Below are 15675 nucleotides of genomic sequence, written 5' to 3' on the forward strand. Positions count from 1 at the left end.
CTGATGTAATGAGGCTAAATACAAAATCTGGAGTGAATCTGACTTATGGTTCATAAGGAGAAGCTGATTGCAGATGAATTTGAGCATTAGTGTTACACATGCAAAGAATGATTGTTAATGCACTGAACAAAAATATAAAGGCAACATGTAAAGTCTTGGTCCCATGTTTCATGAGCTGAAATAAAAGATCCCAGAAATTTTACAGATGGACAAAAAGCTTATTTCTCTTAAATTTTGGGCCCACATTTGTTTACTTCCCCGTTAGTGAGCATTTCTTCTTTGCCAAAATAATCCATCGACCTGACAGTTGATTAAACAGCATGATCATTACGCAGGTTCACATTGTGCTGGGGACAATAAAAGGCCACTTTAAAATATGCAGTTTTGTCACACAACCCAAATGAATGTTCATTTCTCTTCCATAAGTTACCCCAACATTGTTTTAGAGAATTTGGCAGTACGTCCAACCGGCTTCACAAACGCAGACCTCGTGGAACCCTGCCAGCCCAGGACCTCTACATCAGGTTTCTTCACCAGCGGGATCGTCTGAGACCAGCCACCCAGACAGCTGATGAAAGTGTGGGTTTGCACAACCAACAGATGCATATCTGTATTCCCAGTCATATGAAATCCATAGATTAGGGCCTGAGGAATTTATATAAATTGACTGATTTCCTTATATTAACTGTAACTCAGTAAAATCTTTTAAATTGTTGCATGTTGCGTTTATATTTGTATATTATTTATATATTATATATTATTCCATATTCATCTCTTAGTAAACACATACATTTGGTCAAACTTTGGTCTACAACCAAACTTTAAGCAATAAAGGATGAGATAAAATGAAAACACAGCCTCTTGTCCAGCCATGACTTTAATACAGACATTTAATCGATTGTCCAGAAGTAGCAGACCTGCTGTGGTTGAGCATCCAATCAGAATGATTGATTAGTCCAGACAGGCCCTAGCACTCCACAGGGTGTCGTGAAAAGCCCAAACCCGCTGACCAGACCTGTGCCACTCAATAACGCATCACATCACGGGAGAGAGAACGAGAGAGAGAGAGAGAGAGAGAGAGAGAGAGAGAGAGAGAGAGAGAGAGAGGGGAGGGAGGTAAGGGCAGGGGAAAGGATTGTAGATTAATATTTAAAGACAGATAAGGAGATAGAGAGGGAAAATGAGTGTGTTTTTAGGTTAGATTAGATGAGTTTATTAATCACATGCTCATTATCACAGATGTAATCGCATGGTACAGTGAAATTCTTAAACTCCAAGCTCCAACAGTGCTGGTCAAAAAGAGAAGTGAATGAAACAAAAAATAAATAATAATAAATACATATTTACAACTGTAACAGTGATAAATGTCCATTGGGGGTGGGGGTAGGATAAATATATGTGGGGGGGTAGAATGTCCATAGGGGGAGCAGCAGGGGGGTATGCTCTTGATGGAGCTCCTGTAGAACACTGGGGTGGTACGCTTCCAGTCAGTGGTGGTGGAGTTACTGTACCAGGCCGACAGTATGCTCTCAATGGTGCTAGTAGAACACTGTGAGGGCCCTCGGGGACAGGACTAATTTCTTCAGCCTCCTGAGGTTGAAGAGTTGCTATTGTGCCACAGTGTCTGAGTGGTTTGACGATTTCAGCTCCTCTCTTCCTACTTATTAAATGGACTGGAACCATAGCGGAGCAGAGGGACACGGTTTCCTTATCATATCCCACACAAATCTCTCTGGGAAACTAGGAATGATGAGCATGTCTCCCTGGCCATGACTCCCCCCTCTTCATGGGGGCATGCTGCTGCTGTGTGTAATTTTATATTCTGCAGGGTTCATTTGAAAAAGAGACCTTTGTCTCAACATGACTCCCTGTCAAAATAAAGGTTGAATAAAGGTTTTAAAAAATCTGTGTGCTCACTGGGTTACCGTGTATGCATGAAATATATGGCTGTAAATGGCTGTGTTTTACAACACAATATGTTAAACTTTCAAAGCTAAAGTTAAGGTATAACATATCTAGTGGTATACTGTAGCCTAACTGAATAACAACAGCATGACCAACGGTATGGGACACAGTAAATACCCACAGCCATCAGTGTGGGAACATTGCATTAGTTAACAGTTCCCTGCTGCCAAGATAGAAAACCCCACACCCACCAGAATCCCTAGCTCTGCCTTTTCCCCTTTTCCAAGAATGAAAGAGGATAGCGATGTGTTTGTTTTCCAGAAGATTTGAATAGAAATTGTTCCAGCGTCCGGTGGGAAAACCAGCCCGGAGTGCCCATACAGAGGTGCACTTGTCTGCAAGGCCTACTTCAAAATCCCAGCTTTAAATGCTAACGTACTACTGTACATTACATTATCATTCATCTACAAGACAATTTTTGGGCCTACTTCAAGTCAAAGCAGTTTATTGTAACTATGTCGTGTTGTGCCTCACCTTCTAATGCACTTTTAATCCCAGTAAAAAGGCAACAACAATATAACAATTTCAAAGATACTGATCAATCTATCAATAATAACCAGATTAATAACCAGCCAACTGGACTGGAGAATCCACAGATAAGCCTGTCCAGGTCTGTGTGTGAAATATAACAGGCCCGGAACAAAAGACAACCTATTAGATTAGAGAGCCACAGACCAGACGGCCCTCCATGTGATGTTTCCCTATAACTCAATACAGCTGACAGAAAAACACAGAAACACATTCATGCTGTCTCAATGATGGGACTGTCTCCAAAGAGGGGGCAAGCCTATTTCAGGAACACTTTAAAATGATCATAATCTAATTTATATCATCATATGAATTGATCTTTCCGATTGTAATGTTTTTAGTTCATTTCCCAGAAACTCCTTATCATGTAACGGAATTGTAATCCCTGTCAGAGGTTGCGAGAGGTGAGAAACGGACAAAAGAATGAGAGCCTCCTATCATTTTTAAAACCCAAATACACAGGTCCATTCTTTTCAGAGCGGAGCTGGCGGTGGATCTGATATGGCCAAGATAGGGGGATAGAGGGAGGACAAACTCTAATTACACACAAGCTTCTTCCCATTTCGCCTCCATTAAAAGAGGGGGGAGGAGAGTTTGTACAGAACAGTGAGTCCACATAAAATACTAAAACAACACAGAGAAGACACTCTGGGAAGAGAACATTGTACACTGAACAAAAACATAAACACATCTTGCAACAATTTCAAAGATTTTACTGCGTTACAGTTCATATAAGGAAATCAGCCAATTTAAATAAATTCATTAGGCCCTAATCTATGGGTTTCACATGACTGGGAAAAACAGTTAATCATCTGTTGGTCAGAGATATTTCAAAAATATTTGGGGCGTGGATCAGAAAACCAGTAAGTATCTGGTGTGACCACCATTTGCCTCATGCAGCGTGAAACATCTCCTTCACATAGAGTTGATCAGGCTGTTGATTGTGGAATGTTGTCCCACTCCTCTTCAATGGCTGTGGAAGTTGCTTGATATTTGAGGGAACTAGAACACGCTGTCGTACACGTCCATCCAGATCATCCCACACATGTTCAAAGGGTGACATGTGTGGTGTGTATGGAGGCCATGGAAGAACTGGGATATTTTCAGCTTCCAGGAATTGTGTACAGATTCAGTTAAGAACAAATTATTATTTACGATGACGGCCTACCGTTGCGACATGGGGCTGTGCATTATCTTGCTGAAATATGAGGTGATGGCGGCGGGTTAATGGCACGACAATGGGCCTCAGGATTTCGTCATGGCATTCACACTGCCAACAATAAAATGCAATTGCGTCCATTGTCCGTAGCTTATGTTTGCCCATACCATAACCAAACCGCCACCAAGGGGCACTCTGTTCACAATGTTGACATCAGCAAACCGCTCGCCCACACGACACCATACAGTTGAAATCAGGATTCATCCGTGAAGAGCACATTTCTCTAGCATGCCAGTGGCCATCGAAGGTGAGCATTTGCCCACTGAAGTTGGTTACAATGCCACACTGCAGTCAGGTCAAGATCCTGGTGAGGACGACGAGCATGCAGACGAGCTTCCCTGAGATGGTTTCTGACAATTTGTGCATAAATTTGGTTGGTTGCGCACACCCACAGTTTCAGCTATCCGGGTGGCTAGTCTCAGACGATCCTGCAAGCCTGATGTGGAGGTCCTGGGCTGGCGTAGTTGCACGTGGTCTGCGGTTGTGAGGTCAGTTGGACGTACTGCCAAATTCTCTAAAACGACGTTGGAGGTGGCTTATTGTCGAGAAATTAACATTAATTCACTGACAAATCTGCACATTTTAGAGTGGCCTTTTATTGTCCCCAGCACAAGGTGCACCTGTGTCATGATCATGCTGTTTAATCAACTTCTTGATATGACACAGCTGTCAGGTAGATGGATTATATTGGCAAACGAGAAATGCTCACTAACAGGGATGTAAACAAATTTTTGCACAACATTGTTGAGAAATCAGCTTTTTGTGCATATGGTACATTTCTGGGATCTTTATTTCATCTCATGAAACAACACTTTACATGCTGTGTTTCTATTTTTGCTCAAAATAGCTTTACTAGCTTACATCAAACGTGACATGTTCGACGATAACAATACTCTCAATCAGGGAGAGAATAAGCATATCAGATAAGATAAAGGGAATTCAAATTCTATTTCCCTTCCCAAACTGCATTATCCTTTCTTTAACGATTGGGACACTCCCTTTGCCTAATTCTCCTTCCTGTTGTCACCCAAGGGACCAATCCCAATCGCACATCACCATTCTAGTGTCCATGGCGATAGTTCTCCACACCTCTAAGCATAATAATCACCTTACAATTATCTATGCATGGTGTAGTTTGTAGGGCTAACCATGAGTTATAGAAGGATTTACTGAAGATAAATAGCTAAGACAGAGATCTTTACAGATACCTAAAATATTTGAGGAGGGGAACAACTGATCGCTTTGGATAAACACATGAGGAAGGTATCAGACTATCGCAAATTAACTGTATTCGTGTTGCAAGCGCATTCTGTTTTGTGCATAGAAGCTACTTCTATCATGGTTTAACGGAATGATGTAATCAAGTGAGGCTCTTATAACATTCAATAGCAACCTCTCATCACATCACCTTTCCTTTGGGACCAAAGATCTGACAGGACTGGCTAGGTTAATGCTATATGGTTGAAACCTATCCAGTCCTTCCACACAGTTGTCATGAAGCGAATGAGTCGAGAAAAAGAGGGAGGCCTTGTGAGAGTATTGGGATGTAGCTGCAGACTCCTACTCAGTCAAACCTCTCCCATTAACCCAAAGCTGAAGATGAGATGGTAGTTCCCCCATTATAGACTCTTTCTTTACCTGAATCCATTTCACTCTCTACCTCTACTGTCATCAGGGGACCAGGAACAATCGCCTGATTCATGTCTTTATGTCACCCTGGCAGGTCCCTCTCTCACTCCACCTCTATGTCTCTCTCTCTCTCTCTCGCTCTACTCTCCTCTCTATCTCCATCACACTCTCTCCATCCCCCCTGCCTACCTAAAACGCTCCCCTTACTGGGGTCTCTCCATCCTGGCTGTTTTGGGCCGGTGCACACACAGGGCCTCAACACTGTCCCCCTCAGCCCATCCTCAATGGCTCCTCTGTTTGGCCTCATGCCCCACTCCCCTCCCACCCCTCACCCCCTCCACTCCATGCCGGCTTCGTCCATCAGTCCTAAACAGTATAATCAGTGTCATAACGGAGCCAGATCAGCCAGTGCTCATTATAAAGGAACGTATGGGCCTTTATGCCATCCGCTCATTACATTACATAACATTATTATCTATGTTCATAACAGCAGCTAGTGTGTTCCACTGAGAGCCAGTGAGTACCCTCTATTGGGAGCTACGTGTAGCTTGACACAGGCAAGTGGAAACAGTGTTTATATGAATGCATGTATGTCTTTATGGATGGATGGTGCTATGTAAGGAATGTTTATGCTACATACATTCCTTGACTGACACAGCTGGTTTGTGTGTGTCAGTAGCAAAACAATGTATGTAGGCTCCCACCCAACTAGAGCGAGAGAAAGGGAAGTGGATGAGGAAATGATAGAGGAAGAGTGAGCTGGAGAGAAAGAGAGAGAGGGCGAGAGAGAGAGAGAAAGGGAGAGAGATAGGGAGAGAGAGAGAGAGAGAAAGGGAGAGAGAGAGAGAGAGAGAGAGAGGGGGAGAGAGAGAGAGAGAGGGGGGGGGAGAGAGAGAGAGAGGGGGGGGAGAGAGAGAGAGAGAGCGAGAGAGAGAGAGAGATGGAGAGAGAGAGAGATGGAGAGAGAGAGAGAGGGAGAGAGAGAGGGAGAGAGAGAAAGAGTTTCAAGTTTCATGTTTTTAATGTCACATGCACAATTACAGTGAACTGCCTTTCTTGCAAACTCAAAACCCAACTATGCAATAATCCATAACAATGTAATACTAGAAAAAAAAACAAGAAATAAGAAATATGAACATAAATATAAATACAACACAATAAGTAAGAAAGCAAGCATGCTATATGCAGGGTCAGTTCCAAAACCATATACTGGAGGGATGGAGGTAGATATGTATAGGGTAAGATGACTAGGAAACAGGATATAAGATAAACATGTGAGTATGTGAGTGGGTGTCTGTGTGTGTGTAGAGTCAGTATAAACGTATGTGCATATTATGTGTGAGTGAGCAGATGATGGAGTGAGGGTTTGTGTGAGTGTATAGGGCCCTGTGAGTGTGCATAGAGACAGTGCAAAAATACAAATGACAGGTCAATAAAAATACAAGGTTAACTCAGAAAGTCTGTGTAGCTATTTTGTTAGCCATTTATTAGTCTTATTGCTTGGGGATAGAGGCCGTTCAAGAGCCAATTGGTGTCAAACTTGATGCACCGATACCGCTTGCCGTGCGGAAGCAGAGAGAATAGTCTATGCCTTGGGCGGTTGGAGCCTTTAACAAATTTCCAGGCCTTCCTTCCACACCGCCTGATATAGATGTCCTGGATGGCAGGGAGCTCGGCCTCTGTGATGTACCGGGCTGTCCGCATCACCCTCTGTAGCGCCATGCGTTCGAGGGTGGTGCTATTGCCATACCAGGTAGTGATGCAGCCAGTCAAGATGCTCTCATTGGTACAGCTGTAGAACTTTTGAGGATTTAAGGGCCCATGCCAAACTTTTTCAACCTCATGAGGGGGAAAAGGTGCTGTCGCGCCTTCTTCACGTGTTTGAACCATTTGAAGTCTTTAGTGATTTGGACACCGTCAATGTGGATGGGGGCGTACTCACCTCTCTGTTTCCTGTAGTCCTCGATCAGGTCCTTGGTCTTACTGACATTGAGGGAGAGGTTGTTGCTCTGGCACTACACTGCCAGGTCACTGACATCCTCCCAGTAGGCTGACCCATCGTCGCAGGTGATCAAGCCTACCACCGTAGTGTCATCAGCAAACTTGATGATGGTGTTGAAGTCGTGCGCAGCCACGCAGTCGTGGGTGAACAGGGAGTACAGGAGGGGACGAAACACACTCCCCTGTGGGGCTCCTGTGTTGAGGATCAGCGTGGCGGAGATGATGTTGCCTACCCTCCCCACCTGGGGTCGGCCCGTCAGGAAGCCCAGGATCAAGTTGCAGAGGGAGATGTTCAGACCCAGAGTCCTAAACTTAGTGTTGAGCTTGGAGGGAATAATGGTGTTGAATGCTGAGCTGTAGTCAATAAACAGCATTCTCACATAGGTATTCTTCTTATCTAGGTGGGTGAGGGCAGTGTGAAGAGCAATTGAGATTGCATCATCTATGGACCTGTTGGGGTGGTATGCAAATTGGAGTGGGTCTAGGGTGTCTGGGATGATGGAGTTGATGTGTGGCATAACCAGCCTTTCAAAGCACTTCATAATTACAGAAGTGAGTGCCACAGGGCGGGTGCTGACCTGATTAAAGACATTTCTGACTTCGGCCTTGGAGAGCGAGATCACCCACCATCTGGGTTGGTGACGTCCCTCACCCCCAGTGAGATGTTGTTGTCAAAGCGTTCATAAAATGCATTGAGTTCATCTGGTAGAGAGACATCGTTGGGCGGATCACGGTTGGGTCTTCCTTTGTAATCCGTAATGGACTGTAGACCTTGCCACATGCAGCGGGTGTGGTAGGCTGTGTTTTATGATTCCACCTTATTCCTAGATTGTCATTGGCTGGTTTGATGACTCTGCGGAGGTCATAGCGTGCCTTCTTACTTATTCCTGTTCTCGACCGTAGCCCCAGTTTTGTCTACTATAGCTCTGTGTGTGGTAGTCCTGTCCTTTAGTTTAGCGCCAACCTTGGTATTATTCCAGGGCTTTTGATTGGGGAATAGGAAACCCTCACCGTGGGGACAACGTCGCCGTTGCATTTTCTATATGAAGCTGGTGACAGAGGTGGTTAGCTCGTCAATGTTATCGGTGGAGTCTTGAAACATATTCCAATCAGCGATAGCAAAGCAGTCATGTAGCATAACCTCTGATTCTGGTGACCCTTTCTCAATGGAGCGAGTCACGTATACTTCCTGTTTGAGTTTCTGCTTGCAAACAGGAAGCAGGAATCATGATCTGATTTGCAGAATGACGAACGAGTGAGGGCCTTGAACGCTTGCTTGTGGGTAGAATAACAGTGGTCTAGGACTTTATCACTCCTAGTGGCGTTGGAGACGTGTTGATGGAAATTGGGGATCACGTGTCTCAGTGACACAGAATTAAAATCGCCAGCCACCAGAAAATAAGCCTCTGGGTGTAGGTTTTCTTGCTTGTTTATAGCCTTATACAGTTATTTAAGTGCCAGCGTGTTATATTTCTTGCCCTGAGGTGGAATGTATACAACAGTCACGATAACAGCTGAAAACTCCCTCGGAAGGTAGATGGGTCGGGTATTCCAAGACGGGTGAACAGTGGGTCGACACTTCCACCATGCTGGTGGCACACCAGTTGGTGTTGATATAGAGGCAAACTCCTCCCCCCTCGATTACCCCGACTCCACTGTGCTGTCCGCCCGGTGAATGGAGAATCCATCGAGTTGGATAGCCATGGGGGTATTTTGTCCGAGAGCCATGTTTCAGAAAAGCAAAGAATATCGCAGTTTCAAGAGTCAGGTTGGTAGCAAATCCACAATCGGTGGTCATCCATCTTATTGTCAAGATTGGCCTGTAGAATGGAGGGAAGAGGTGGCCGGTTTTCCCTTCGCCTTAATCTCACCAGGATCCCCCTGCTTGCCTCTGCAATGCCGGCGTTTCCTCTTGGGTACCCCGAAAATTGGGTCGGAATTACAGAGAGAGCCCAAAGCAGATGAGTCGAAGTTGATGCCAGAATTAGGGTAAGTAACTGCCAATGTAATGTTCAAAAGTTCTTGTCGGTTGTAAGAAATAATAGTGGATACATTTTGTGAAAATAAATAAACAACAAAAAATTTACAAAATAGCAAAGTTGGGTCGGAGCTTGCAAAACGATGGCCATCCAGTACGTCGCCAACTTCATAGAAGAGGACAAAAACTAAATGTCAAAGTTTGGGTGTCTGAGGGATCAAGTGTCCCATTGGTGTGTGTTCCTCCACCCATAAATACACCCATAGACACACACACAGACAAGCAAGCATGCACGCATACTCACACAACACAAACACGCACACATCCAAACACTCCACCCACATGATACACACTATCTCTCGACACACTGACACACGCCATGTTTTTGGTGGTAGGGAAGTGTTTGGGGGAGCACATACTCAGCACTGGACCACCCCTGACCTACTTCTGAGCACCGATGGTGGGGAAAGGGGGGAGCGAGGCGGAAGATAGGAGGAGAGAAGGTGGTGGAGGGAGAAGAGAGGCATTCCCTGGAACACTCTCCTACTGCCAATCTACCCCTCTAAACAACGTCATCTCTCTAAACCGTCTACATACCACCTCATCTCTCTAAACCATCTACATACCACCTCATCTCTCTAAACCATCTACATACCACCTCATCTCTCTAAACCATCTACATACCACCTCATCTCTCTAAACCATCTACATACCACCTCATCTCTCTAAACCATCTACATACCACAACATCTCTCTAAACCATCTACATACCACCTCATCTCTCTAAACCATCTACATACCACCTCATCTCTCTAAACCATCTACATACCACAACATCTCTCTAAACCATCTACATACCACCTCATCTCTCTAAACCATCTACATACCACCTCATCTCTCTAAACCATCTACATACCACCTCATCTCTCTAAACCATCTACATACCACCTCATCTCTCTAAACCATCTACATACCACCTCATCTCTCTAAACCATCTACATACCACCTCGTTGTCACGCCCTGGCCTTAGTTATCTTTGTTTTCTGTAATATTTTGGTTAGGTCAGGGTGTGACAGGGGGGATGTTTGTGTGTATTTGTCTCGTCTTGGGTGGTTGTATTGTATAGGGGTTTTTGTAGAGGTTGTAGTCAGTTAGGATCACCACTTTATTTTAAGAATGTGAAATGTCAGAATAATAGTAGAGAGAAAGATTTATTTGAGCTTTTATTTCTTTCATCACATTCCCAGTGGGTCAGAAGTTTACATACACTCAATTAGTATTTGGTAGTATTGCCTTTAAACTGTTTAACTTGGGTCAAACGTTTTGGGTAGCCTTCCACAAGCTTCCCACAATAATTTGGGTGAATTTTGGCCCATTTCTCCTGACAGAGCTGGTGTAACTGAGTCAGGTTTGTAGGCCTCCTTGCTCGCACAGGCTTTTTCAGTTCAGCCCACACATTTTCTCTAGAATTGAGGTCAGGGCTTTGTGATGGCCACTCCAATACCTTGACTTTGTTGTCTTTAAGCAATTTTGCCACAACTTCAAAATTATGCTTGGGGGTCATTGTCCATTTGGAAGACCCATTTGAGAACAAGCTTTAACTTCCTGACTGATGTCTTGAGATGTTGCTTCAATATATCCACATCATTTTCCTACCTCAAGATGCCATCTATTTTGTGAAGTGCACCAGTCCCTCCTGCAGCAAAGCACCCCCACAACATGATGCTGCCACCCCCGTGTTTCACGGATGGGATGGTGTTCTTCGGTTTGCAAGCCTCCCCCTTTTTCCTCCAAACATAACGATGGTCATTATGGCCAAACAGTTTTATTTTTGTTTCATCAGACCAGAGGACATTGCTCCAAAAAGTACAATCTTTGTCCCCATGTGCAGTTGCAAACCGTAGTCTGACCTTTTTATGGCGGTTTTGGAGCAGTGGCTTCTTCCTTGCTGAGCGGCCTTTCAGGTTATGTCGATATAGGACTCATTTTACTGTGGATATAGATACTTTTGTACCTGTTTCCTCCAGCATCTTCACAAGGTCCTTTGATGTTGTTCTGGGATTGATTTGCACTTTTCGCACAAAAGTACGTTCATCTCTAGGAGACAGAACATGTCTCCTTCCTGAGCAGTATGGCGGCTGTGTGGTCCCATGGTGTTTATACTTGCGTACTATTGTTTGTACAGATGAACGTGGTACCTTCAGGCATTTGGAAATTGCTTCCAAGGATGAACCACATTTTATATTTTAGTCATTTAGCAGACGCTCTTATCCAGAGCGACTTACAGTAGAGTGCATACATTTTATTACATTTTTACATACTGAGACAAGGATATCCCTACCGGCCAAACCCTCCTTAACCCGGACGACGCTATGCCAATTGTGCGTCGCCCCACGGACCTCCCGGTTGCGGCCGGCTGCGACAGAGCCTGGGCGCGAACCCAGAGACTCTGGTGGCGCAGCTAGCACTGCGATGCAGTGCCCTAGACCACTGCGCCACCCGGGAGGCAACCAGACTTGTGGAGGTCCACAATTTTTTTTCTGAGGTCTTGGCTGATTTCCTTTTGATTTTCCCATGATGTCAAGCAAAGAGGCACTGAGTTTGAAGGTAGGCCTTGAAATACATCCACAGGTACACCTCCAATTGACTCAAATTATGTCAATTAGCCTATCAGAAGCTTCTAAAGCCATGACATACTTTTCTGGAATTTTCCAAGCTGTTTAAAGGCAGTCAACTTAGTGTATGTTAACTTCTGACCCACTGGAATTGTGATACAGTGAATTATAAGTGAAATAATCTGTCTGTAAACAATTGTTGGAAAAATGTATTGTGTCATGCACAAAGTAGATTTGCCAAAACTATAGTTTGTTAACAAGACATTTGTGGAATGGTTGAAAAACGAGTTTTAATGACTCCAACCTAAGTGTATGTAAACTTCCGACTTCAACTGTATGTAATAACAGACCATGAGGCACTACTCTGTCAGATGGAATCTTTGGGATACAGGTAAACCTGGATTATATGACAAATGAGGTAAGCCAAACCCCACACCATAAAACAAGCTTAAAGACAACAGCAAACTTCAAAAGTTGTCTGGATCCCGACCATGATGGTCCTGAGATAGAAGGCCCTAGGCCAGGTGATATAGTCTGCCACAAAACATGCAATCAATGAGTGTTTAGTCACTAAAGGGCTGTATACCTGTCAGTCTGAAGGTCTGAATGACACATTCAAGCCTTTGATGAACTTCACTTCAGTCTGAAAATGAATAGGTGTTTATTCAAGTCATAGCTACTTCAGTGAGAAGTTGATTTCTTCCTGATCTAATGAAGTTTAGAGTGCTCTCCAGTTCGTTAGGTGTGCATTAAACCAATCAGACGTTGAAATTAGATGGGAAACATTTTAGATGGGGAAACCATGAAAATCATTACCTTCATCATCACTGCATAAGAAAGGCATTTCACTGTACTTGTGCTCGTGACATTAAAACTTGAAACTAAAGCTGGCTCCTGTATCCAATTCTCCGACACATTTGGGTGAATATTTATGTTTGAAAGTGTGACATTTACTATGGATTTGCTGTTCAGCAGTGAAGGGTAATATTTCCATCTTCTTTGATATAGCTGTTGACCTTTCAAATACAACAGAATAAAGATAAACTAAAAACTGACCTTTGACCTTCTTCCCATAGAAAGGTCAATAAATTCAATATGTTTGGTGCCTCAAAAACAGCAGGTGGCTAAATGTGCCAAGCCATTAGCAGAAGTCATCCCAAAGTTGTATTATTCACACATAGCCAACAAAAGCATTAACACAGCAGCAATACATCCATAACTCATCTCATCTTACAGTAGAAAAAAACATCCCTCATGCCTATCAGCAGCTCCCAGCAGCAGATCGTTGGACACACACACAGTGCCCGGCCTGGCTTCGAGAACACCAGCCATAGTAAAACACAAGTTGTTATGCCTTATTAAATTAAAGTGTGTGTGTGTATGTGTGTGAGTGTGTATGTGAGTGTGAGTGTGAGTGTGAGTGTGAGTGTGAGTGTGAGTGTGTGTGTGTGTGTGTGTGTGTGTGTGTGTGTGTGTGTGTGTGTGTGTGTGTGTGTGTGTGTGTGCGCGTGTGTCTGTGTGTGAAAATAACAAGAGCACTGCAAATGTTCAAGTGGGCGCCTGGCTGTTTTTTTTGTAATGGTTTCAAGGATCTCAAGTCAAAACCAGCCAGGCGGCCACTTGAACATTTGCGGTGCTCTTGTTATTTTATTTTCATATAGTGCAAATACAGACACATGCCTTCCCACTGCTAAGTCTGGAGCGCTGCACTGTCCACCACAGCAGAGCCTTGTTGTTGGCAACATGATCCGTGGTTCATTGTTCACAATATAACATAGATGTGGCAATTATGAACCCTACATACCAACATGGGACCAGCAAATTGCTCGATTAATTAGCGATGTAAGAGCAGCTAAGTCAAGCTCATTGTAAGCGACCACATGACATTATCATGTGACAACGTGACACAAATAGACAAAAGGTCATTAGTGGCCAAAATCTTTTTTATGTTTTTCATCATTTTGTCCAGGGTATCTTAGAATATTTATCAAAACGTGTGGGAAACTGTCTAGATGTATAAACCTGGAGACCAAGACAAGACAAACAGCTGTCAATCAACTTGGGGGGTGCCATAATATTCTGCATTACATAATTTAACAAAATATTGAAGCCTGTATTATGATTGCATGTTTGCTATTATCATGATTATGAATATGATTACAAATGTTTACTAAATATCAATTTTATTATTATTGTTATCATTCTACATCACAGGCAGAAAACCCATGCTGCTATATTGAAAGGCTCTCAGGGACTGTTGATGTCGTGAGACCAGGTATTGAGCAGTAAATCGTGACCACGGCAGACTATTTTCGGGGGTGTTGCTGCTACCAGCCACAGACAGACAGGCTCACTGCTGCGGGCACAGGCACATTGCATTACTCAGCGAAACTCCCGCGCATCCCACCAGCGATCGTTTATGATTTCCAAAAAAAATATGCGACATTGATGCCCAAGATTTACACTTTGTTAATCTATCAAAACAAACTCGTTGGAACTGCCCAACAGGGCATGCGCCCGATGTTCTCTGTGGCAAGCTTGCGGGTAATGACATTGTCAGCTGCAAAGTGGCCTGTACTAGGGTATGTATACTTTTACCTTGGCGTCGACAACGCTATCCCCCTCCGAAATCGCGTTCACCTCCGCGCTCAGCTCCTCGGCTGACGCATCCTCTTGGCTCTTTTCGTCTGGTTGCGCTGAGGTCTGTGCTCCCATGGCGAAAACCGCACTTCTTTCTCCTCTTTGGTTGATTTGGCTCGTGCTCGCCCCGAAACCACCGCAAACGCGACAAAACCTCAAAAGGCAGCAAGCGACAGCAAGTATGTATCCACGCGCCAAAAATGCGTTTTAGGACCGCTCCAGTGTAGTCGAGCTATTAAGTGATGAAACAAGAGTGTCAGCGAACTGTTTTAGGGCCCCCTCCTCCCCTCGCTATCACATGGACCAGGCCAGTGCGCCACGGCACGCCTTGCAGCATCAGATGGGATTGGGAACGAGACAGAAACCTGACGAGAGAGGGGAGAGCAGTCGCATTATGCAGCATAGCCCATACACCGACCTCATCCTCCACAAAATTAAATTAGTCCAACTTTGAAATGAATGAATAAACAGAACATAGGCTAGGTCAGAGGAGTTATTCAATAATGTTAGACGTCAACGTGTTGGTTTACACAGGGATACATACATCTTAGTTTGGAACACTGTCTGATGCTGACAGACGTCAGGGAAATGGAGGACCAGTGTCCGGGCTGTGAGAAGTTTCTCTCTTGCTCTCTCACAACATATCTGTATGTGGAAATATATAATTAACAGGCTTAATTTGGCACAGTCACAACGCACAACACACACTTACTGTTAATATGTTTTGCATAAACTCTTTCTCTCTCACACACACACTTCTTTTTTGTGTCATTTCCCCCCCCCAAAAAAATATCTTGTTTTTTTTCCCACACTCCATATACAAACGTATACATACAAACAACAATTTACAGACACAACACAAACAATAACTACATTTAATCTGCCCAGACAGTTATGCTCACACCCCCATCCCTAGTGCCTGCATTGTTTGACACTTGACCTTCAATTATATCAATTTGATTTTCTTGGCAGCCCATGCTATTTCAATATTGTAAAAATAAATAATTTGATATTTCCACTGTGTTAATGATGGGGAATTGATTGATTTCTACGTTTTTAGTATACATTTTTTTCAAGATGCGTGATGAGAAGAGAATTGT

At 43.8% G+C, this 15675-nt stretch overlaps 1 protein-coding gene across 1 annotated transcript in view; it reads right to left on the minus strand.

Moving 5' to 3' along the window:
- akap12b (A kinase (PRKA) anchor protein 12b) overlaps positions 1–14941 on the minus strand; it is a 58859-nt gene extending 43918 nt beyond the window's left edge. Inside the window, exon 1 of the mRNA XM_055885254.1 lies at positions 14534–14941. Coding sequence (XP_055741229.1) covers positions 14534–14650 — 117 coding nt within the window. The 5' untranslated portion in view covers positions 14651–14941. The remainder of the gene's footprint in view (positions 1–14533) is intronic.
- Between the last annotated feature and the right edge of the window lie 734 nt (positions 14942–15675).

Source organism: Salvelinus fontinalis, chromosome 27 (genome assembly GCF_029448725.1).
Source record: "Salvelinus fontinalis isolate EN_2023a chromosome 27, ASM2944872v1, whole genome shotgun sequence".
Lineage (NCBI taxonomy): Eukaryota > Metazoa > Chordata > Actinopteri > Salmoniformes > Salmonidae > Salvelinus > Salvelinus fontinalis.